At 33.4% G+C, this 23,839-nt stretch overlaps 2 protein-coding genes across 3 annotated transcripts in view; both read right to left on the bottom strand.

The window, feature by feature from the left end:
* LOC111420809 (Bardet-Biedl syndrome 9) overlaps positions 1 to 10,857 on the bottom strand; it is a 40,682-nt gene extending 29,825 nt beyond the window's left edge. The window contains exon 1 of the mRNA XM_071194583.1: positions 10,549 to 10,857. Within this exon, the coding sequence (XP_071050684.1) occupies positions 10,549 to 10,814 (266 nt within the window). The 5' untranslated portion in view covers positions 10,815 to 10,857. The remainder of the gene's footprint in view (positions 1 to 10,548) is intronic.
* A 76-nt stretch (positions 10,858 to 10,933) lies between these two features.
* On the bottom strand, positions 10,934 to 23,791 carry LOC111420881 (pleckstrin homology domain-containing family A member 3-like). Of its 2 annotated transcripts, none has more exons than XM_071194585.1 (6): positions 23,611 to 23,791; positions 23,426 to 23,542; positions 23,217 to 23,369; positions 11,687 to 11,808; positions 11,325 to 11,492; positions 10,934 to 11,270 (listed from the first exon to the last, which is right to left on the bottom strand). In XM_071194585.1, the coding sequence occupies exons 1-6, from the start codon at positions 23,648 to 23,650 to the stop codon at positions 11,229 to 11,231; spliced, it is 642 nt and encodes a 213-aa protein (XP_071050686.1). In that variant the 5' UTR covers positions 23,651 to 23,791; the 3' UTR covers positions 10,934 to 11,228. The 2 variants fall into 2 exon arrangements, with proteins under 2 accessions (XP_071050686.1, XP_071050685.1); XM_071194584.1 differs by having other exon boundaries at positions 11,687 to 11,811; positions 23,611 to 23,786.
* Positions 23,792 to 23,839: the final 48 nt, after the last annotated feature.

Genomic DNA, 23,839 nt, shown 5'->3' with positions numbered 1-23,839 from the left:
ATGGAAAGCACATTCGCATTGTTCAGCCTCATAGAACAGGAGCACAATATTTTAATTACAAAAATTTTTATAGTGTTGTTCTGATGGCTATTGTAAACGCTAATTATGAATTTATATATATTGATGTGGGAAAAAATGGAAGGCTCTCTGATGGAGGTGTAATAGCTTACACAGAGTTCTATAGAAGATTGCAATCTTATTGTCTAAATTTACCTACACCGACAAAAACGAAATATAACCTCAATTTTGTTTTTGTTTGAGACGAAGCATTTGCTAAAACCTTACCCTCAAAAAAATTTAAATTCAGAAAAACGCATTTATAACTACAGATTATCTAGAGCAAGAAATACAACTGAAAATGCTTTTGGACACATAAATAGCAGATTTAGAGTTTTAAACTCATGTATAAATATGTCTCCAGAAAAAGTTCAATATATTGTAATTGTAACGCTCCAAAACTGTCGAAAAAACTCTTGGTGTAAAGGACGCTAATTGACATGGAGAGCTCACCTAGATAATAAAGTAAAAACAGCGTACGTTGCATTCGGTCAATGCCGGAAGGCTATAGGTAAGATGGGGTTTGTCATGGGGTTTGTCACTCAATCCAACCCAACCCAAAAATGCCCTCTGGATTTACACGGCTGTAGTCCCACCTATGCTTACATATGGTGCAGCAGTATGGTGGTCAAAGACCTTACAGTCTACCCCCACTGCAGCCATGGAAAATATGTTGAACCTAACGCTTGATGACCATGATTCGACTATGAGCAGCAAGAATTCTAATGGGTGAAAGATATATTAAAAATGTCATTCTCTGGAATGAAATGGTGGACTACTCACCAATTCTGGAATGTATAACGAACTTGTAACGAAGTTACATTATTTTGATTTTTCAAAAACCAAATATCCCGAAAAATCACCGAAAATTAAATACATCCGAGTATACTTCCCTTCCCACACTACCTCGATATGTTCAGTGAAAACTGTAACATATCGTACTCGAAATGGACCGGAACGCACCGTGAAATCACCGTTCCGTTTCGTAAAAGTTTTCCTCATGTCATATTGGCTTCAGCGAAAAACCTACGTTAGTACGGACGGACACTGCTTTTCAGTTTAAAAAGCGCGCGTACAATTGGATCTCTCGTGACGACGATGTATGTGTGCGCATAGGCATGATTAAGCCGAGTTCGCATTGGCATTGGCAGCGTAGTTTCAACAAGTGCATTTGTCTTTGATCTTAAAAGATATAGACTGTGTTATTTTCATTTCGTTCCTGTTTGTTGGTAGATAGGATTAGTGTTGATAGTTTATTGAAGTGACAGTGTGTATGCATTCTAATCATCTAACAATGAATAAAAATTTTTAACCTTACTATTTTCGTATTTACAATGTCGTTGTAGGTCCAGTGTCGGTCGCGTAGGCATTTAAAATGAATAATCTACAAAATTGGCTTAAAAAGAGGCCACACAAGCCTGACGAGACTAGTCCGATCAGCAATAAGAAAACAGTACTGGAAAAAGATTATCAAAATCTTCCCAGCACAAGTGGCCCGAGTAAGGTCGATGAGAACAGTGATAATATCAAACACATACCTGCTTGTTGGAATGTAAGCCAGTACCAGGCATTCAAAGAAAACAATGACTGGCTCGTCGTCGAAAATAAGGCTTTGGGCTGTTTAGTTTATGGCAAAGTGGATTCTTTCGCCATTCACAGTGACAAAAACAAAAGAGTTTCAAAACCGTGGCAAGAATGTTCAGTGACAGAAAATGGAAAGACTCGGGAGTCACAGCAATCAAGCCTACGTAAAAAAATATTTGAACACAAACATTCGGAAGCTCATAAAAAGGCCATAGAAATTCTAGAGCATGCAAAAAAAAAAGACCATTGAAGGAGGCATTGACAAAATGAATGAAACATTATTTACTACCACTGAACGAGTTTTCAGAACTGTTTACAAAATTGCGAAAAATCAAAGGCCATTTACTGATCTGCCTGTTGATATAGATCTACAAATTTCAAATGGACTAACTATGGGTAAGATTTTACATTCTGACAAAACGTGTCATGTCAAAACATTGTGACTCATATCGCATTTGAAATGAAAAACGCCATATGCAAAAATATTATTGAAAATAAAAGGAAAATCTCAGTTTTGATAGACGAGTCAACAACCCTAAGCAAAAAAACGACTTTGGTTGTAGTAATAAGGTCAAATTTCGAAGATTCCTCGTCAAATATAGAAGGTACCTATGTCTTTAATCTTGACTGAATTGAGCTGACTGGTTCATCTGCTGAAAATATCACAAAGGATCTTTTGATATGCCTAAATAAATATGGCTTTGATCAAACTTTTCTGGAAGAGCACCTCATACCCTTGGCCTGTGATGGAGCCTCGGTTATGATTGGAAAGAAGTCCGGAGTAGCAACGCGGTTGCAAACAATATTTCCAAATTTATTAGTGTGGCACTGCTCTAATCACAGATTAGAGCTTGCTGTCAATGACTGCGTTAATGAAGTCAGTGGTATCAACCATTTTAAAATCTTTATAGATAAATTATATAGCTTATACCACCTATCGCCCAAAAACCAAAATGAGCTCAAAAAGGCAGCAGCTTCGCTTGAGGCGCAAATTTTAAGAATCGGAAGAATTTTATCTGTTCGATGGGTTGCATCAAGCAAACGTGCAATCAATGCTGTATTACATAACTACCAAGCACTTTGTGAACATTTTGAGACAGCCTCTAAGGATTTGACTAGAGATACAAAAGAAAGGGCCAAATACAATGGTTTACTCAACATTATGACTGATGTACAATTTTTAAAAAATCTACATGCTATGTCTGACGCTCTTGATGAAATGGGAGATTTGTCAGAAGTATTGCAGCGTCAAAACATTACTCTTGTTGAAGCTGATAAAGCTATAAGAACTACAATTCGAATTTTCGACTCCATGACTACTCAACCAGGACCCAAACTTGATAAACTTTTGTGCTCTATCTCAGAAAATACATATAAAGGTATACAACTTCATGAGGGTAGAGTTGTACCCTTAAATACTGCACAGCTGTATACCAGTTTAGCAAATAACATGAGGAATCGTATAATAACAACTTCGTCTTTTCATGGTTCTCGTTATGATGCCAAACGTCAGACAAGTCAGATTGAAAATGGAAACACATACACTAATTTACTAGCGAGTATTAGTGTTCTTGAGCCGAAGAATTGGCCAAAATCAAATGATGGTGAAGTAGAAATACAATATGGTGATAAAGAAATTAGACATCTGTGTACTCAGTTCTATTTAAATGATGTACAAATAATTCGTGGCTTTAGGTTCTACAAAATGAACGGAGGAAAAGAAGAAATTCCTGATGATTTGAAACCACTTTTAAACGTTATTGCATTAATTCCAATATCCACTAGCGAATGTGAGAGGAATTTCAGTTCAATGAATGAAATAGTAACATCATTAGGATCATCGTTGTCGGTGGAAACAACTGCTGCACTGTTATTCATAAACTGCGTTGGACCACCACTAACGCAATTTATCCCTGAAAAATATGTGCGATCGTGGTTAGCAAAAGGTAATTAAAATCTATTTAATACTACCTAATAAAATTTTTAAGTTGTTGCATCAGTATAGATATAGTATAATTTTTGTTTGTTTCAGGTCGACATTCAGCCGATGATGCAGCCAGCCGCAAAAGAGTTCACAAATTAGCCAAAAAATACGAGCTATTGTGGAAACTTTTGTAACAAAAAAAATTTTGCGAGTGTTACTTATTTTATTTTTATTTACCTAATAAAAAATTTCGGAAGCGTTCTGGTTCGTGAAAAAGTCCATTTCGAGCACTGGTTTTCACCCAATTTACAGAATTCCAAAAAGGATATCTTATCACCGCCCGTTTATGCAATCCAATTCACATTTTATTAATTTTGATAATTTTCTTATTAAACTTTGATTTTCCCCGTTTCCCATTTTAAAACCGTTACCTTGAATTCCGACAACGTTCCCTGACCGAATCATCAATAAATGAAAGTAATTAATAAAATTGCTGAATCACGAAAACATGTGCTCATCGAAAAATTATTATCAAATTAAATAATTCCGAAATTAACAAATTTTGGCGCCCGAGCAGGGGCAGTTTTTCCGAATATAAGAAAGAGAAGCAGCAACACCGTTATTTTTATTTTCTCTTTTATAAATTTATTATTTTCCGATTAAATTATTAATACCGTTAGGACAAAATGACTTCTGAGGACGAACAGGTAGATCTGGAGGTGATTGAAATGGATCCTGGAACCACCGCTAGTCGAACAGGATGGATTTACTTCGAAAAACGGAGTTAGAAAAATTCTGCCTGGACAAGACTGGAACTGTAGACGAAATGCGAAAGAGGTTGGCAAAATTCATTAAGGAAGGAAGAAGAACACCACAAGTACAACTGGAACCGACCCCTTTTCTATTTCCCACTATTATAACCGAAAAACCTAGAAGTCCGATAAATCACAAACTCCCAATTTACAGCATCGTTCTTCCTCACATCCACCATCACCACACAACTGTACCGATTTAACCATTTCACATCATTACAATCTCCGCGTAGACCGATGGAATATGTCCGTCTAGGGACTGTTTGATGAACCGATTGCTTTCCTAGAAAAGGTGGAAGAGACCTATGCCACACAAGGAATTCCATTAAATGAACTGCTTCCCAGAATACCCGAACTGTTACGCGGAGAAGCCGCGTTGTGGTTTAGAAATAACCGACGATTCTGGAGAACTTGGTATCAATTTTCCGCAGATTTCAAGATGATGTACTTTCCCGTAAATTACCAAGAAGACCTGGAGGCGAAAATTGCGAGACGCTTGCAACGCCCAAATGAATCGTTGGGGATATACATAACCGAAGTCCAGACTTTGATTCGTCGCCACGGGAATATCTCTCCTGCTAACGAATTACAATGGCTTTACCGAAACCTTCTCCCTCAATACCGGCAATTTATTAAAAGAACAGTTCTTCATCAATTTAGCGATAAGAAGAAGACCATATTAGTCGAAACAATTGTCGCAACGAAACAAATAAATAAACAATCATCATCGTAAAACTCACCTTTTATTTCTTTAGTTCTTCATCAGTTCTACGACCGTCTTCGACAATAATCTTCATCGACAGTTAGTTTCCGAAATACCCGTATTTCAAATTTACCGTAAGTCCGATTTATTTTGATAGACTTTGATTTTATTTTGTTGTTAACTTTCATTAATTTTTATGCATTTTTGTCCCAACCTTAATACTCTTGGAAGGTTCTTCGAGTGTTCCGTTCCTTTACACCTTAGGAAGGTTTCCAGGTGTATCCTATATCTCCGCCTTATTTCGTTTTTTTCGATTAAGTTCATTTATTTTAAAATCGAAGTCTTGTCAATTTATTCCCACCGTCTCCATTCTCCGACCGTGTTAAAATGAATAAATCGCTCTCCTGCTTCGATTATTTTATTGTTAATAAAATTTATGATTGTTATTTGAAGGGAGACTTCTTGTTCTTGAAGGGGAAAAATCGGGAAACAGAATTTTGTTGTTTTCTTCTTTCCCTTACCGAAAACCTGGATTCTCCGACTGTAACTCCAAAAAGCTACTTGGAGGCGAGAGTTCCTTAACTATCTAATAATAAGGTGGCGCCCGAGACCGTTAACATCCCGAACATCTGAAAGGGCACCAAGACCCCTTTCCTAAATCCAGTTACCAGGAAAGGACGTCACAGACTTCACACCCCTACAACACATTTTTACGAAGAAATATCCCACCCACCCAAGTTCCACAGAAGTAGAGGTAAAAAACAGCCTAAAATCTACACTGATGGTTCAAGGAGACGGGAAGGAGCTGGAGCCGGAGTCATCTCGTACGATCTCCGATTCCACGTATCTGAACCACCGTCGAAACTAAAATCTTAAAAGTTAATCGCCATACAACTTGCCGCTGACGTTATTGTCAGATCCAACTTGGTAGGTAAGACTTTCACAATTTACACTGACAGTAGACAAGCTATTCTAGCCCTGGGTAGAATAACAATTACCTCAAATGGGGTAATGGGTTGTCATCTGACTTTGGAGAAGGCCGCAGTGCATAACTCAGTTATACTTCAATGGACAAAAGGACACTCGACTTGTTCAGGTAACAAGCACGCTGATAGGCTTGCCAAAAGGGCTACCAAGAGATGTTCGCCATACCGATAATCGCTCCGTCCTTATCAACTCAGATTGAGATAATTAAAGATTTTACCTACAAAAAGTTTATAGACTGGTGGGATAAGGTTAAGGGCTGCCATCTGTCTAAGGAAGTATTACATTATCCCTCAGCAGAGGCAGCCTTGTCTTTCGTAAGGCTTGGTAGAAACGCTCTACGAACTGTAACGGGACTCGTCACGGGTCACTGTAAGGTAAACAAGCGTCTTTATAACCTTAAGCTTGCTGTTAGTCCTCTCTGTCGCCTCTGTGAAGAGAGCGAGGAGACGGCTCGACACATCTTGTGTGAATGCCCCACTCTGCAAGATCTCAGAATGAGAGACTTTAGAGAGGAATGGCCGAGCATCAGGAACACACCTCTGAGCTGTATCCTAGCCTTCGGAAATTCCTTAAGCTGGTTGATGTAGCCGGAGAGAGTGTAGGAGGTATGCGGAAGCATACCCCCCTTTCCTACATACATACAGAGAAGTTTGCTTGTACAGACCCCAGTACAACCAAGAATTTATGAATTACCTAAAATAATGAATATAAACCAGATGACCCGCTACACCCTACTGTCAGTGGCATTAATTCTCTAACGTATCAGCTGATGAAACACCTTACCAAAATTCTGTCCCTTTTTATAGGAAAAAAAAATCATATGATGGTTTCCGCCAAAAACTCCAAAGACAGTGGAATACTGTTTAAGATCTCTATATTTTAGCTGGAAGAGAGATTTCTACTAGTAATGCGAATCAATATTAAACCGAACCAGCCATGGGATCACCTTTGTCACCGGTAATCGTCAATTTCTACATGGTGATGTTTGAGGAAGAAGCATTAAGGAAGAATTCGTGGAAACTAAAGCTATGGCTTCGTTATGCGGATGATACATCTGTGATCTGGCAGCAAGGAAAACATCGTTTCCACGAATTACAAATCAGTTACCTTTCCTGGATGTTTTGGTCACTGGGAGTATATTGGAAGAAGACACACACGAAAAGTTATCAAAAGGCTTCGTTCCATCACCATCCACAACAGAAGACATCAGTTATACAAGCCCTCTTCGGGTAGCAGAAAGGATACGCAATGATGTTTATTTTATTTTAATTTTCAATCTGTACTACACGTGTTTCGCTTTTTTCATAAAAGCGTCATCAGGTACATATAAAGTAATTAACATACGGTGTCAAAATTAGAATTAAAGGTGGATAAAATAACTAATAATTACCGTCAGTTAATCAGAGGTTGCAATGAAATAAGAGGGAATAACATAACGAAGGCGCCGAAAGACCAAAAAGAATAATTAAAAAATCTAAAAAACAATTCAAACTATCAAAAAGTAAAACTAGTTGTAAGAAAACGGGGTGATGTTCAATATTAATTAAAATAATTAAAGATTAAAATTAACGAGCGTGAAAGAAATTGTAAAGGTAAAAATAAAGTTAAACAGGGAAAGGTGATTCATTTTAGAGTCACAGATTCACAGAGATTTACCCCTTCTTAATGATATTCATAGAAACTTCAGTAATATAATTTCAAAAGCTAATAAAATTTCCAAAAATATGTCTCAAAAAGAAATAATCTGCAAAGAGCGGGGGATGTGAGTCAAAAGAAATTTATTAAAGGAAACCGGAAAATAATCTATTTTGGTAGAAATATGTATAATCATTAACTAAAAGATTTGGATTAGATTTGTTATGTGATCTAATAAAATATTCTTCATAAAGATCCATCTTTTTTGATTTCTTTAGGCCTTTTAGGAGGGCAATATTAGAGAGATCAGATTTATGTCCTGTTTCAGTTAAACGTTTGAAAAAAGCAGAATTATTTTTTGAAATGTGTTCTTTATATCTAGTTTTTATGTTACGTCCCGTTTGACCAATGTAAAAGCAATCATAGTCTTCACAATTAAGTTTATAGATGCCACTTTTAAGGTTTTGATCGAATTTATGTTTATTGTTGACAAGCAATTGACCTAATTTATAGTTGGCAGAAAATACAGGAGTAATTTTATGAAATTTAAAAATAAGAGTTTTGTAAGTTAGGATGAAAAGGAATAGAAACAAATTTAAGTTTTTCATTAATTCTTGGCAAGATCATCTTATTGGTAATATTGTTATGGGTTTTATTATATATGTTTTGAATTTCTTGAAGAGAATAACAATTATTATTTAAGCCGATCTTGATTATCTTTTTTAGTTCAACAATAAAGTAAGAATGTTGTAAGGGAAAATTGAGGAGTCTATTAAAGAGGAAACGAAATGAAGCAAATTTATGATGTGAACTGGAGAAGGAGGATTTCGGGATAATCATATCAGTGGCTGTGTCTTTACGGTATATGTTGAAATTAAGTGATGACCTTGAAAGGTCCTTGGAAATAGTAACATCCAAGAAATTAATTTTAGATTCTTCTTCCAATTCATTAGTAAATTCAAGTACACTAACGTTGATAAAGACATTAGTAATTGAGCCTTATTACCATTAAAAACAATCAAAATATCATCAACATATCTCTTATAGAAAACTATATCCTTGGTAAACAAGGAATATTTTTCAGAAAAGAGAGTCTCCTCAAATTTGTGCACATAGATATCAGCCATGATACCGGAAATTGGAGACCCCATTGGTCATACGATAATGTTTGCCATTGAAGATGAAGAAGTTTTGTTCACAAACTTAATTACAGAAGCAAGACGAAAAATATCCATATACGTTATTAAATCTCTTTTTATTAATACAAAGGAAATCTTCAATTATGTTGATGCAATCATTAACAGGAACATTAGAATATAGATTTTTTATATCGAGGGAAACTAAAATAGATTTATTATTAATTTTGACTTTAGAAAGTTATTCTATGAGTTCTGAAAAGTTTTTAATAGTGTAAATAAAATTTTTTTAAAAGTTGTTGTATAAGAATTTCTGTAAATGTTTAGCGATAATTTCATTAGGCTTATTTGGTTATGCTTTGTTCAGGTTTATGTAGTTTAATAAGAGATTTGAGTGTAGGAGACAATGGGTTCATTTGGGTAAGGAGATTCGTGTTGATATCGACATTTTTTATACTTTCTTTACAGGTATTAATAAGTATCTTTAGGTTATTGTTGTATTTAAGTGTAGAGTCTTTGTTAATGTGTTTGATGTTGTTCTGTTCAAAAAATTAATAGGTTTTGAAGATGTAAGCCTCTTTAGGGATAATAACCAAACCTGCATTCTTGTCTCCTAATGTGACAATCAAATCTTTATTATCTTTATTTTTTGTTTTAACATTACACTAACATCCTTCAAAGTGACTGAACTTACTTATTAGTAAAGTTTCTATGAATATCATTAAGAAGGTGTAAATCTCTGTGAATCTGTGACTCTAAAGTGAGTCACCTTTCTCTGTTTAACTTTATTTTTATCTTTACAATTTCTTTAACGCTCTCGTCAGACCGTTTCAAAACGTGATAACATGTGCTCGCCTCTCATATTTTAAGGTAATTTTAATCTTTAATTCTTTTAATTAATATTGAATATCACCCAATATTGACGCTTTTATGAAAAAAGCGAAACACGTGTAGTACAGATTGAAAATTAAAATAAAATAAACATCATTGTGGAGCAAAAGATTAGTTCTTTTTGTATTTTTAATTTATCAATTTACACAATGAATTTGGAGTTAACCATCGCCGAAAGGATACGCGACGAGAAGAATTTAAGAAAGATTTCTAGAAGATGTACTTCAGAAAACCGGATACAACCTTTCGGGTTACTGCCAAAGGTTGTCTCTGCCTCCCTTATGCTTCAGCTGTGACGAAGCGGATTGCAAAGAGTCTGAAAGAGAACGATATCGTGATAGCTAATGATAAATTAACCCTATTACAGGGAGCAGCAGTCTATCGGCTATCATGCAGTTGTAGGAAGTATTACATTAGCCGAACTGGGCGAGTGTCCTATCAAGGAGGATGAGAGGGATGACCGACTATATAAGATCCAGCAGTCAACAGTCGCAAAGCATTACCACGAAAAGGAAGAAGCCTTAGATTTCGATAAGACCAAGGTGCTAGTCAGAGCCGGAAATTATTTCCAAATGATGATAACAGAGGCGATAGAGAGCACATGGAAAATTAACTCGTTGTAGTCTTCACCACACAGATTTCGTCACCTCGAACTTGTTTCTGAAGAAGGTTGCAACATGGCATTCGAAACGTCAAACTCTTCTTCAAAAGACGTATGGCTTAACCCAAAAGTTTCTAGATCTACTGTGAGTTCTAGTGATAGTTCTAGTTTTAGTTCAAAAAATAATATTTATTTGCACTATTTGTTAATAAACTTACGATACATATTTTCCAGTATCCAATTGTAGAATAGGAACATCTAAAACTTTTTCCACCAATAAATCATTCGCTTTAAAATTATTTATATCACCGGGAATGAAAATGCTTGGTTGATAAATTCTTAATACACCACTATGACTTCCGACTATAATGTTATCGCGGGACCCGTTTAATTGTGAAATTTTTAACGCGTTTTGATCGAACTCTTCCACATTGGAATCCGAACATTGATTTGACCATAATTCTTTCGTTTGAAATAAAGACATAACTTAGAAATGAAGTAAAAGAACGAGTGTTAGAAAATTATTGATTAATTTTCGCTTGAATGTAAACAAAAACCGATCAATAATGGAAAACATTAAGAATTAAAAAAAGACAAAGAAAGTTACTAAAATATCACATATATTTTTTGTTATAACTTGGAAGATGCCTACATAAAAGGACATTCTTTTCATTAATATTTTCCAATAATAAGTATATTTAAGTAACACCTATCACAATCACAAATAATTAAAGGTAAAAAGAAATAAAATAATAATAAAACACATAGATAAATTATCAATAAACAACCGTTTCGTACATCAAATCAATTATAATTAATTACAACTTATGTTAATGTAAATCAAATAAAAATTTTACCTCAGGAACTCTCAATGGACGAAGTAACAATAAACACATTTTTATTGAGAATCGTTCGAATTCAAACGGGATACATTTTTTGTCTAAAAAATATTTATTAAAATTATGTTTTAAACAATTAATTAATTAATTAATACCTTTTTTATAGGTGGATTAAGATTAACTGGTGTTGGAGGTAATGTCAAGTCGTTATTTGGCGACAATTCATAAAGTACATTTGCACTGGCTAATTTCATGCAATCCTCAAGCGTTTTTATAAACGTATCACAAGTTGCTGTTAATAGGCTAGTAGCTTCATCTATTTTCTATAAAAAAATTAAACACAAAACAAAACATTGTTTTTATTTTTAAACTTATAAATTTATCTATATTAAATTATTATCGCATAAAATAAAATCTTAATTAATCATAAGTACCAATACCGATAATTATTTTTTATTGCGATTTAAATCTGAGTAGATATAATCAATTTAATGGTATTAAAAAATTGTTTACTTACAGCAATTTGAGGACCATTTTCATCGATAGCCGCAGTTTTAACTACATGTACTTGTTGCATCAATAAATCACAATATAATCTCAATTCAGATTTTTTAGATTTTAATGTGTCTGGATTAGTATCTGCTAAAATGATTCAACTTATATTATATTTCATAACATTAATTAAAAGAATATATTACAGTTACATCAACAATATAATTTATGAAAAAATTAATATCACAATCAGTGCAATATTATTATTCTGTCAGGATCAACCACAAAGATGAGTTCTGCAATTTAACCTACGTCTGTAATTGACTAATTCCGGAATTTGGAGTAGGGCTAAGGGGGGTACAATGGGACATTTTAAATTATGGCGCCATTACTTGCTGTTTTTACTTTTAATAAAGTGTACCAGAGGGCAACAACTTGCTTCAAATTCTCCAAACGTTTCGCGCTGTTTTGTGACGTACGGAAATTTTTATTCAATTTTAAGTGTTTTATGTTAGTTGCTGTAAAAAGTTGCATGAAAATTGGTAAGTGGATATTTTCTATATTTCAATACACACAATATTGAGACTTATGTTCATGGTTTTATTTATTGTATAGACCTAACCTATTATTTTGCAAATGATCTTATGTTCAATACAGTCAGTGGGGGCACTTTGAGGACTTTGAGGACAAAAGGTAAGGGGCACATTGAGACTGTTCGAATGTGCCCCCGCCTAATAAAATTTGTTGATATAATTAAGGAAAAAAATGTTTCAGGACTCAGGACATAAAAAATGGTCCGTACGTACAAGAGAAAACCAGACCGTGCTTCCATATCTGAGGAAGACATTGTTGCTGCAGTTAAAGATGTTATTGATGGAAGGTTATCAATAAGAAATGCTGCAGCAACATATAATATCAAGAAATCTATCTTAGTCAACAGGTTGAACAAAGTCAAAAAGCGGAAAGCAGAAGAAAACAGAGATGGGGAAACAGAACAACTTGCTGCGCAACCGACTGAAGATGATGAAGGAGGGGAAAATAATAAAAATAACAACTTGCCGCCTGAAACCACTAATCTTGCCACAGTAGAAAGTGATTCAAACGACCTATTTCATTGGCCATTTCAGTCGAAATATAGCACCCAACAAGTTTTTACCGCAAACCAGGAACAACAATTGTGCGAGTATCTAATGCAAAGTTCAAAAATAAATTACGGGCTGACGTATTCGCAAACTCAGATACTAGCGTTTTAGTTTGCTCAAAAACTTAACAGAAAACACCCAACGAGCTGGGATAAGAACAAGAGAGCGGGCTTGGAATCTTTCATGAAAAGTATGAATTGCGAAGAAAGAAGAAACTTAACCAAAAACAACACTCAAAACAGGGAAATAAAACTAACTACCATACATTCCATGGAAAATATATCAACATTTCAAATATACAATTTAGCGAGACAGAGAAAAATCTTCTGGAGAAAGGAGAAAGATACGCTATTCATACAAAACCCAATTTCAGACGCGCCGCAATAGAATTAGAAGCCGCAATTAGAAGATACCCACAAGAAGGAGACATTACGAAAGACTTGAAACAAATATTAACTAGGGAAGAATCCAGAAAAAAGAGAAGGAGAAAGGATAACGAGAGGGAAAGATTGAGAGAAGAGGAAATAGAGACCATCAAAAACATAAAACGAAAGATGATAGAAAATAAGGTAATTTGCATTAAGGCAGACAAAAATGCTGAGATGGTTTTCATTAATGAAATCGATTACATTAACAAAACGAACTTATTTCTGACAGAGAATAATTTTCAAAAATCCACAAAAACACCAAATAAAGATTTTTATACATTAGTAAAAACAATAATTAAAGAAACAAGATCTACACTCATTAAATTCTATAATAAAAATCTTTATGGAATAATCCCCATGAACCCCAAAATTCCGAAAGTTTATTCTTCACCCAAATTACACAAACCACATTGCCCAATCAGACCTATCATATGTTCAATAGACTCCAGCACATATAACATTTCGAAATTCTTGGTGTATTTCTTCAAACACTTCATAGACTTTCAACCAGCACATTCTATCAAGAATCGTAACGAATTAATATCACATTTGAAAAACATACAACTACCTGAACAATACACAATCCTCTCTTTGGACAAGTTAATCTATACACGAATGTACCTACAAAAGAGACTTTAATAATTATAAAGGAATTTTTGAAAAATAATATCATTGATCAACAAGATGTCAATAATATACAGGGTGTATCTGAATGACTGCAACAAACTTCAAGGGGTGATTCTTTAGTGAATTTTAAGGTTACTTTGATATATGAACCATGCGCGACTTCGGCTCCCCTAAGGAGCTACACCCATTCCAAAAATGGCGGAAAATTTTGATTTAATTTCTTTTTCTCAAAAACATTAAACACTAGGAAAATGAAATTAGGGGAATATGTTTAACTCATAATAGAGCACGTTTTGACCCTATTTGTACTTTCAACCTATCGTTCTAAACTACTAAACGTAACCACCCCCGTTCAATTTATGCCTAGATTTTTGTATGAAGATGATAAATACATTGGAAAAATTTCAGTTAGATAGATAAACTTCCTACTATGTATTCACATATACTTTTTCCCAATCATTTTATCCTCCCTTTTCGATTTATTACATTTCAACACACACCTTTTGTATTTTAAGGATTCTCCTGATGATGCAGTTACTTTATAAACTGCGAAACCGGTAGAGAAAATATAAATTAATACGTTCATAAGTGCACAACATTTGTTTTATTATTTCATGAAAAGGTTCAGCAATCTCAGTTTAAGAAAATCTGAAAACACCAGACTAGCCAGGGCAACAGGATTTAACGAAACCAACGTGAAAAAATTTTTCGATAATCTGCAAGTTGCATTAGAAAAATATAAAATAACACCAGAAAATGTCTATAATCTTGACGAAAGAGGGGTCACCACAGTCCTTCAGGCACCAACAGTTATTGCTATGACGGGAACTAAGCAGTGGGGCAAGTAGTTTCAGCCGAGAGAGGAGAACTGGTAACCTTTTGTGCTATCATTAATGCCGACGGAAGTACAGTACCACCGGTGTATGTCTTTCCAAGGGCTAAAAACAAGCCGGTATTTATGAAAAGTGCGCCTAATGGTAGCCTAGGATTATCCAATAAATCAGGATCCGGTTGGATGACGGCATCTTTATTTTTAGAAGTGGTGAAACACATTTTGTATAATATTTGGATAATATTTGCTCTGGATTTAGAAAATGTGGCATAGTGCCATATAACAGAAATATTTTTTCGAGAGATGATTTTGCGGCTGCATATGTTACTGACAACGCATCCTTAACAGTTCAAGAAGTTCGTGCAAATACACGCCATCAAGAAATGGAAAGAAACATTACGATGACAGCCAGCACTTCAGCACGAGTTTCTAGCTCGGCTTCAACGAATACGCCGGCAACAAGCAGCCGTCCTAGCTTGATAGAAGGAGTAATCACTCCTGAAAGTATCCGACCGTTTCCTAAGGCACAAAGGAAAAATTCGACGAAGAAAGGGAGACAACCAGGAAAATCTAAAATCCTTACAGAAACGCCGGAGAAAAACTGTCTTGAACAAAAAATAATAAACAAAACCAAAGGAAAGAAAAAATTGTTTGATGAAGTAAAAAATACCCAGAAGTCAAGTAAAAGAAAGAATCTTCTATATTCTCTACAGCGGTGATGTAGCGGATGATCTTGTGATTTATGACGATAATGAGTCAGACAATATTAGTGAATTTAGCAAAGAAGCATCAGATGACGAATTTATGCAGCAGATTTTACCTCTATTAGACCCTGAAACCACGTTACCAAACATATTAGTTGGAGACTTTGTACTAGCAAAGTATTATACAAAGAAAACAGTCAGGTTTTATGTGGGTGAGGTAGAAAAAATTATTGATAGCGATTATCAATTAAATTTTTTAAGAAAAAAGGGGAGTGGATTTGTATATCCAACTGTAGTGAACAAGGATTTGGTAAAGTTCCATCAAATCGAGATGAACCTCTCAAAATCGAAGCAAATTAATACCACTACAAGTCGATCAGGTTCTATAAAAAAATTTCCAATAGATTTAAGTTCCTTTAATATATTTTGAAACAATATGTTTAATATTCTGTCGATATTTTGTTGTATTTGGAAACAATAAAAATTGCACTTTCACTTGTTAGGGAGTTTTACCTATGAAAGAAGAAGAAGATCAGAGAAAGGACCATTTCAAATAAAGACGACCTTAAAAAAGCTGAAGAATGGATGAAAATTCCTTCAGATGTTACAAAAAGCTTGGTGGACTCCATGCCAAGGAGATTAAGGGGGAGGTGCTGAAGGCCAAAGGAGCTCAAAGCAAGTATTAAAAGTTGATGTTATATTTATTTTTGTACTTAATATCTATTATTTACGTATTCTGTTTACTTTCTTTTGACGCGTAAATTCGGTACACCTTTACAATTAACTGAATTATTACGGGTAATAATGTTTTTTTTTTATGTTTTTATTGATTTAAATATAGTATATATGAGTTGTGAAGACTGCAATAAAACTTTTTGATTTTCGTTATTAACTGCATTTTTATTAACCTTTTAATAGAAAAACAACAGCTGTTTACTTTTTTTTTACGCTCACAGTATATTAAAATATTATACAGTTCACTGATTACTAGCGAAAAATGTTAAGATACAAAAGTTTTAGAGTTTTTTAAAATATATTATAATAAAGGCAAATTAACTATACAGGGTCAGTCAAAAAGGAACAAGGTTACATTTTTTTTAATGGAACATCCTGTATATGATTCCCTATTTCGGTTCATCTCGAAAGTCTAAATAAAATTCATGTAGCACACCATAAATCTAAACTTAACTGTTTTCCAGGCATCGAGAGCTTTAGAAAATTACGAATTTATCTAATTTATTCCGTAATTTATCAATGGGCACAAATTATTCAAACTTTTGTATTTTTGACATGTGTTATGTTATTGCGTTGCTATAGAAATGAAAAACTTTCAAAGATAACTTGATCAGCTATAAAAATAATTTTGTGTAATCTATAAGAATGATTTAATGTTCAACATTTCGGAAACGGTTAAGTTTAGGTTTTTATGTGCTACATGAATTTTGTTTAGAATTTAGAGTTTCAAGTTGAACCGAAATATCTAATAATATAGGGTGTTCCATTAAAGAAAACGTAACTTTGTTTCGCCATAACTTTTTGACTGACCTTGTATACTTAATTTGTCTTTATTGTAATAGATTTTTAAAAACACTAAAACTGTTGTATCTTAATATTTTTTGCTAGCTATCTTACTTTAGGAAATAATTGACCGTTTCCATACATATCAGCGACCTTGTAAAATATTTAGTATATCTGCATAGATATTTGGGGAAAAAGTGACACCGAACTATCAACACCTACAAGAAATGGATGAGGTAAAATGGGGGCAAGAAAAAGAAGAAGCAGAAGTAAAATCCTAAGAATTGTCCATCAAATTTCATGACAGATTCCTTCTCACGAAGAGCGAGATCGTGAGTTCCACAAACGATAGGAAGGGATTTCTTCTGTATCCCTTCCATTACATTTAGAAGATGCTTTAAGAGTTGCAACTCCTAATTATAATTCAATTATAAATTTTGTTTGGTACGAAACTATCAACTTCAATTTAATCTCTACTCCAACTCCAGTCTTGTCTGCATAAAAATCCAAATCAAACTCATTATTTATAGTAACTTATTGAACAAGGAAGTTTCTGCAGTTGCTATATCCAATGAGAAAGAAGTTTTTTGTACAACACTGGTGGTATGCCCTTCCCAACCTCCGGTTTTAACGCCTTTGTTTACAAATTTGCCGTCATATCGCAAGTCACACATCAGAAATTCGTCATAAATTGCTAAATTTGACTCTATAGCAAAGAAGTCAACAACAATTTAGTAAAGAAAATCAGAAGGCACGAAACAAAGTTAAAGTTGTTGCCACAAGACTTGATTTTATATGTAACTCGGATGCGATATTTTTTTTTGACAGCTTTGCTGTCATATCGTAAGTATAAATTGGAAAGATTTAGAAAAATTCTATTCCAGACATCAAAAACCCTCCACAAACTTCACTCCATAGTAAAGAAGTCGTTGAAAAAGTAACAATAGGTACCAATTAGACAAATAAGTGAAGAAGCTCAGGAGACACGACACAGAGATTAGAACATTTCTTCTTCTTCTTACTTAAAATTCACCTCCAGTTTTCATACCAATGTATAGATTTCCCCAGGGATCTGTTCTTAAAGCTTCCATACATTCAAAATGATCTCTCCAATTTTTGGCCTCACTTATTTACAAAGACGAATTTGTGTTGTGTATGTATCAGGAAGAATAGAAGAGTAAGTGGCTGTAACCAGTAAAAACATATTTTTAACTTGTCATGAACAATTTGCGACAATGTGTAGGTAGATAATGAGAGCAATGTGTAAGAGGCATTTTGGTTGTTTAACCCCTTAAGGACCAAGACCGTATTTATACTCAAAATAAAAAGTGCCTCATAGTCCAAAGTTGTATCGCCACGCAATATCGGAGTCACATGATTTTATAGATACACAGGTTCTAAAACTGTTTGCATAACAAACGCTTTTATTTTCGCCATGTTTTGCTCATAATTTTGACAATTCAAATTCAGGATTAAGATAAATTTATTAAGGAGATCCCTTTGCAATTTGATAAATTTAAATATCTCTGGTTCGCAATATAGAAGATACAACTCGACATAGTAAAATCGACGTCAGACACCGTTATTATAAACAGCGTCGTATATTATTCTAAGCACTTTCCTCTCGATTCTGCTTAGTGCTGGTCGTATTGCTGGTCTTGTATAGGACTAATATAAGCCCATGAAAGCATTTGTTGGCTTGGATTTTCTTCGGTGATCGAATTTTTATTATTTATCCCAAGTATACAAAACTGCTAACCGTCTCTATCTTGTCGTTCAATTTCCAGCGTCCAAATGTTGTGGTATGCGTGGTCTTTGTAAAATTTATCTTTAAGTCCTATATTATATAATCTTCCCATTATCTCCTACGCCTACGTTTTCAAACTTGTATAGGCCTCCTTTACCTCGTTTTCTGTTCTCCCCATAATATCTATGTTGTTGGTAAATATCAAGATCTGCGTTGAATTGTTGAATATTGTTCCAGATGTTCAGAGTACTACATCTTGTACTACCTTTTCCAGGGCGGTTTTAAAAAGCATCCATGACCGCCCATCTCCCTGTCGTAAACCTTTGTGTCTTTCTAATGTTATCGATAGATTTCCTTGTGTTCTGACTTTACAGGAAACCTTTTTGAGTTAAATGTATTATTGCTACCAGATGAAGAGGTATATTATCGAATTGCGGCGTGTTTTTTAAATACATTTTGTTACAAAAAGATCTATTTTCTGATTATACAGGTGTCCATTATGTATGGAATAGAGTACATATACAGAATGATTCAAAAAACCACTCAAAAATTAAGATGAATAGTCTTAATATACATGGGGTCGCAAATGCCTCGTTGGCGAGATATAGCGGATCAAAGTTTCTTTAAAATTAAACATTATCTGCAATAAAAAGCACTTTTTTAAAAATATTATCTTCGCTATTGCTCTCTACACGTGTAAAGTGATCAATTATCTATTAATTGGTCTCGTACAAAACTTTGATCAAAGCAATAGTTTTTAAGAAAAACACGTTTGTAGAAAATTTGTTAATTCAATCAAAAACTGTTGCTTTAATCAAAGTTTTGTAAGAGACCAATTGATAGATAAATGATCACTTTACACGAAAATACTGCCCATTTGACAAAATTAGCAGTGGAGTTGAAAATATTTTTGAAAAAGGGCTTTTTATTGTAGATAATGTTTAATTTTAAAGAAACTTTGACCCGCTATATCTCGTTAAGGAGGCATTTGCGACCCCATGTACATTAAGACTTTTCATCTTAATTTTTGATGTATTACCTGCCCTAGAAGTCTGTCAGCGCTTTTTTGAATCATCCTGTATGTATATCTTGGCAAGTATCTACTTAAAAAAAACATTTTATACAAAAGTTGTTTAATATTTTATTTGCCATAATAAGACAGCATTCAATTGTTTTTATTTCACAAAACAAATGAGCAACGAATAACACTTGACTTTTGTTAAATTGCAATCACCAGTGCGACGACAGGAACAAACCTCTCAGCAACAAACTATTACCCTTGTTTTTCTATCTACTTTACAAGCCGATAACTTCGTTGTCTTTAGAGATAGAACAGATAGTGATTTTGCGAAAAGGCGGATACCGGATATTCGGCATCCCCTTCGGCCGGATATCCGGTTATCCGGCCATTATGGTCATAACTTCTGATACATTTCTGAAGTGATACCCTACATTGCCGCATTATTACGATATTTGAATAAAAATGAAATTAATAAGAAAGCTGATAAGATATGTCAACTTATTTGGAGCCAAGATACAAAATGAACTTTTTTGATGCTGATTTAACTAACGAAGCAACTCTAAAAAGAGGATACTTTAATTAATAATTGGCGATATTTCCACAAGGATCCTTCAAGAAATTAATTTTATAGCGAATTTAGAAAATTATCGATGAAAATTGCAACATCGAAAATTTTATCAAAACTTCAAATATTGTTTCCTCAAAAATTAAATGTTATTTTTTAAAACGGGTTGGCTCATTGGAAAGAGGATACTTTTATTAACACTTTGGGAAATTTTCATACTCATATTCCAAGATATGGATTTTATACAAATTTTTAAAACTTAATCGGCGAAAATAGCAAAATTCGAAAAAATTGTGGATTATTGAAGAGAATAAGAGGAACAATGATGACCAAAAACATCGAGCCTATTAACGCAGCAGAATGCAAAAAGATGATTATCGATAACGTTGTACCAGCCATTAGATCCATGTTGATTGGTTCCAAATTGATGATAATAGATCAACATAACATAATTCATAACCAATGCCACCATAGCTAACACCATTTCTTATGTACAAACCAGGAAATCCCAAAATATCAAAATTGACAATCATCTACATTAAATTCTGTTATGATTAAAAAACTAAAAGTGATAGAGAAAAACGTTTTCCTTAAAAATTGATGATAATGAATCGAGATAACATAATCCATAGTCAATGCCACCATAGATATCACCATTTCTTAGGTTCAAGCCAGGAATTCTCAAAATATCAAAATTGACAATCATCTGCGTTAAATTCTGTTATAAGTAGAATACTAAAGGTGATAGAGAAAAACGTTTCCCATAAAAATTAATGATAATCAATCAAGATAACATAATCCATAGTCAATGCCACCATATATATCACCATTTCTTAGGTTGAAGCCAGCAATTCTCTAAATATCAAAATTGATAATCATCTGCGTTAAATTCTGTGATAAGTAGAAAACTAAAGGTGATAGAGAAAAACGTTTTCCTTAAAAATTGATGATAATGAATCGAGATAACATACTCCATAGTCAATGCCACCATAGATATCACCATTTCTTAGGTTCAAGCCAGGAATTCTCAAAGTATCAAAATTGACAATCATCTGCGTTAAATTCTGTTATAAGTAGAAAACTAAAGGTGATAGCGAAAAACGTTTCCCATACAAATTAATGATAATGAATCAAGATAACATAATCCATAGTCAATGCCACCATAGATATCACCATTTCTTAGGTTCAAGCCAGGAATTCTCAAAATATCAAAATTGACAATCATCTGCGTTAAATTCTGTTATAAGTAGAATACTAAAGGTGATAGAGAAAAACGTTTCCCATAAAAATTAATGATAATCAATCAAGATAACATAATCCATAGTCAATGCCACCATAGATATCACCATTTCTTAGGTTGAAGCCAGAATTCTCTAAATATCAAAATTGACAATCATCTGCGTTAAATTCTGTTATAAGTAGAAAACTAAAGGTGATAGAGAAAAACGTTTCCCGTACAAATTAATGATAATGAATCAAGATAACATAATCCATAGTCAATGCCACCATAGATATCACCATTTCTTAGGTTCAAGCCAGGAATTCTCAAAATATCAAAATTGACAATCATCTGCGTTAAATTCTGTTATAAGTAGAATACTAAAGGTGATAGAGAAAAACGTTTCCCATAAAAATTAATGATAATGAATCAAGATAACATAATCCATAGTCAATGCCACCATAGATATCACCATTTCTTAGGTTCAAACCAGGAATTGTCAAAATATCAAAATTGACAATCATCTGCGTTAAATTCTGTTATAAATAGAAAACTAAAGGTGATTGAGAAAAACGTTTCCCATAAAAATTAATGATAATGAATCAAGATAACATAATCCATAGTCAATGCCACCATAGATATCACCATTTCTTAGGTTCAAACCAGGAATTGTCAAAATATGAAAATCGCCAAAAACTATGAATGAATAGATTGTGCTAAAAGTCTTCGACGCATTAACCAAAGAAAAGTTAGATAACGTATTCTCGACACTACAAAAGTGCATGGAGTCAACCATGATGGCCTCAACAGGCGACAACTATAAAATTGAATAAATTTGAATCTGAGCATGCTACAGAAAAACTTTTCCACCGAAAGTTGTAGCAAATTCTCTCTTGCGCTTTTGCTCTCAGACGCATAAACAAAAGCAAAAGCTTCGTCATAAAGGGCGTTTACATTGAACCAACTGAATTGTGTTTAAATGTGTAAAATTTTCATTAATGTATGTTCAAATTAAGATACAAATTGAATTACTAATTTTACAATCACAATAAAACAGTTTCTAAAGTTTTGTATACCATAATTTGAGATAAATTGTAAAAAGAAATGTATACCATAATTTGGAACAGAGGGAGTATTATAAAAACGGGCAACTGTCTGCAAATAGTTCGGGTTCCACCTGAGTGTTCCTCTGACATGGATGCATACTAATGCATATAGTGGATGGAAACTGCATAATAAAGCTAAATTACATAAGTATTAACTTGCACAACATATTGCTTTTATTAATTTGAATAAATAATTACTTAAATTAAAGATAAAAGTAAAATTCGAGTGGTGTGATAGTGAGTTAAATATATAAATCATCACTATGTTTAGATATGTAATTTTATGCAGATAAGATTGTTGTAGTTTTTTAATTGATAAAATTTATTTAATCTATGTTCAAAATTTTCAAGAAGGTCAAAACTCACCATCAGATTGATGTTTAATTTCATCCTCTTATAATAGCAAAAGTTATTTTCAAAATTATTAAAATGCATATTATATTTACTAGAATTTTGTATATTATAAAACTTTCACATCAGGGTGAGAACACTCCTTCTTTGTTATTGAATTTCCTATTATTTGCTTTCAAACTTTGATATGAATCACCAAAAAGATGTTTTATTAAAGTTAAGTTAAATTTATATCAACAAAATTTTGTTATTGATGTAAACTGTAATTTTTTCCAATCACACACAATATTTTTACCTGAATCTTTTCTATTTTTAGTTTGAACACAAGCTTTAGCAGTACCTAATGCAACAAGCCATTTTTGTCGCTCTTGAGATGTTGGGGCCCTTAAATACATATGTTGTTCGCCAGGAATTACTAAATCCATCCTTGTAATATCAATATAATTCACTAAAAGACATTAAAAATATTATTACCAGCTTAACAATTTTAAATACAAAATTTACCATTTATTTCACAAGCTTGTACTTTAATTGATCCTTTGCATCCTTGATTAACTTCCTCTTGAGATTTATAATAAGTTAGTACACCATTTTCCAAGACAAACCATCTGGTTTGCCAACCTGTCAGTAAATATTATAATCAAAAGAATAGAATTATTAAAATCAAATAAATGAAGAATTAAAATTACCGTTCCAGTAATTTGTCCATTTCCATAAAGTTCCTTCCATGATTTTTAATTAACATTCACATATAAATATTTAAGCCGTTATTATAAAACTATTATTAAATAATTGTTGCTAAACAAATTTTAAATGCGCTATACGTGAAAGCGACATTACATTTTGACATTTGACCGTGAGTGAAAGTTGTGTTGTGTGTCAAATATAAGAATGGCAACATTTATAAATGAAAGTTAC

The sequence above is a fragment of the Onthophagus taurus genome, chromosome 2 (genome assembly GCF_036711975.1).
Source record: "Onthophagus taurus isolate NC chromosome 2, IU_Otau_3.0, whole genome shotgun sequence".
Lineage (NCBI taxonomy): Eukaryota > Metazoa > Arthropoda > Insecta > Coleoptera > Scarabaeidae > Onthophagus > Onthophagus taurus.
The sequence above is the reverse complement of the archived record's forward strand: the minus strand, read 5'-3'. Positions and strand labels throughout refer to the sequence as shown.

What these genes read in the sequence shown, in the direction of transcription:
- LOC111420881 (XM_071194584.1), bottom strand. Translation starts at nt 23,650, where the DNA reads ATGGAAGGAACTTTATGGAAATGGACAAATTACTGGAACG. An exon ending in AAAATGGTCCTCAAATTGCT is followed by an intron (nt 11,493 to 11,686) that starts GTAAGTAAACAA and finishes ATTTTTTTATAG; the next exon opens with AAAATAGATGAAGCTACTAG. An exon ending in TTAATCCACCTATAAAAAAG is followed by an intron (nt 11,271 to 11,324) that starts GTATTAATTAAT and finishes AATATTTTTTAG; the next exon opens with ACAAAAAATGTATCCCGTTT.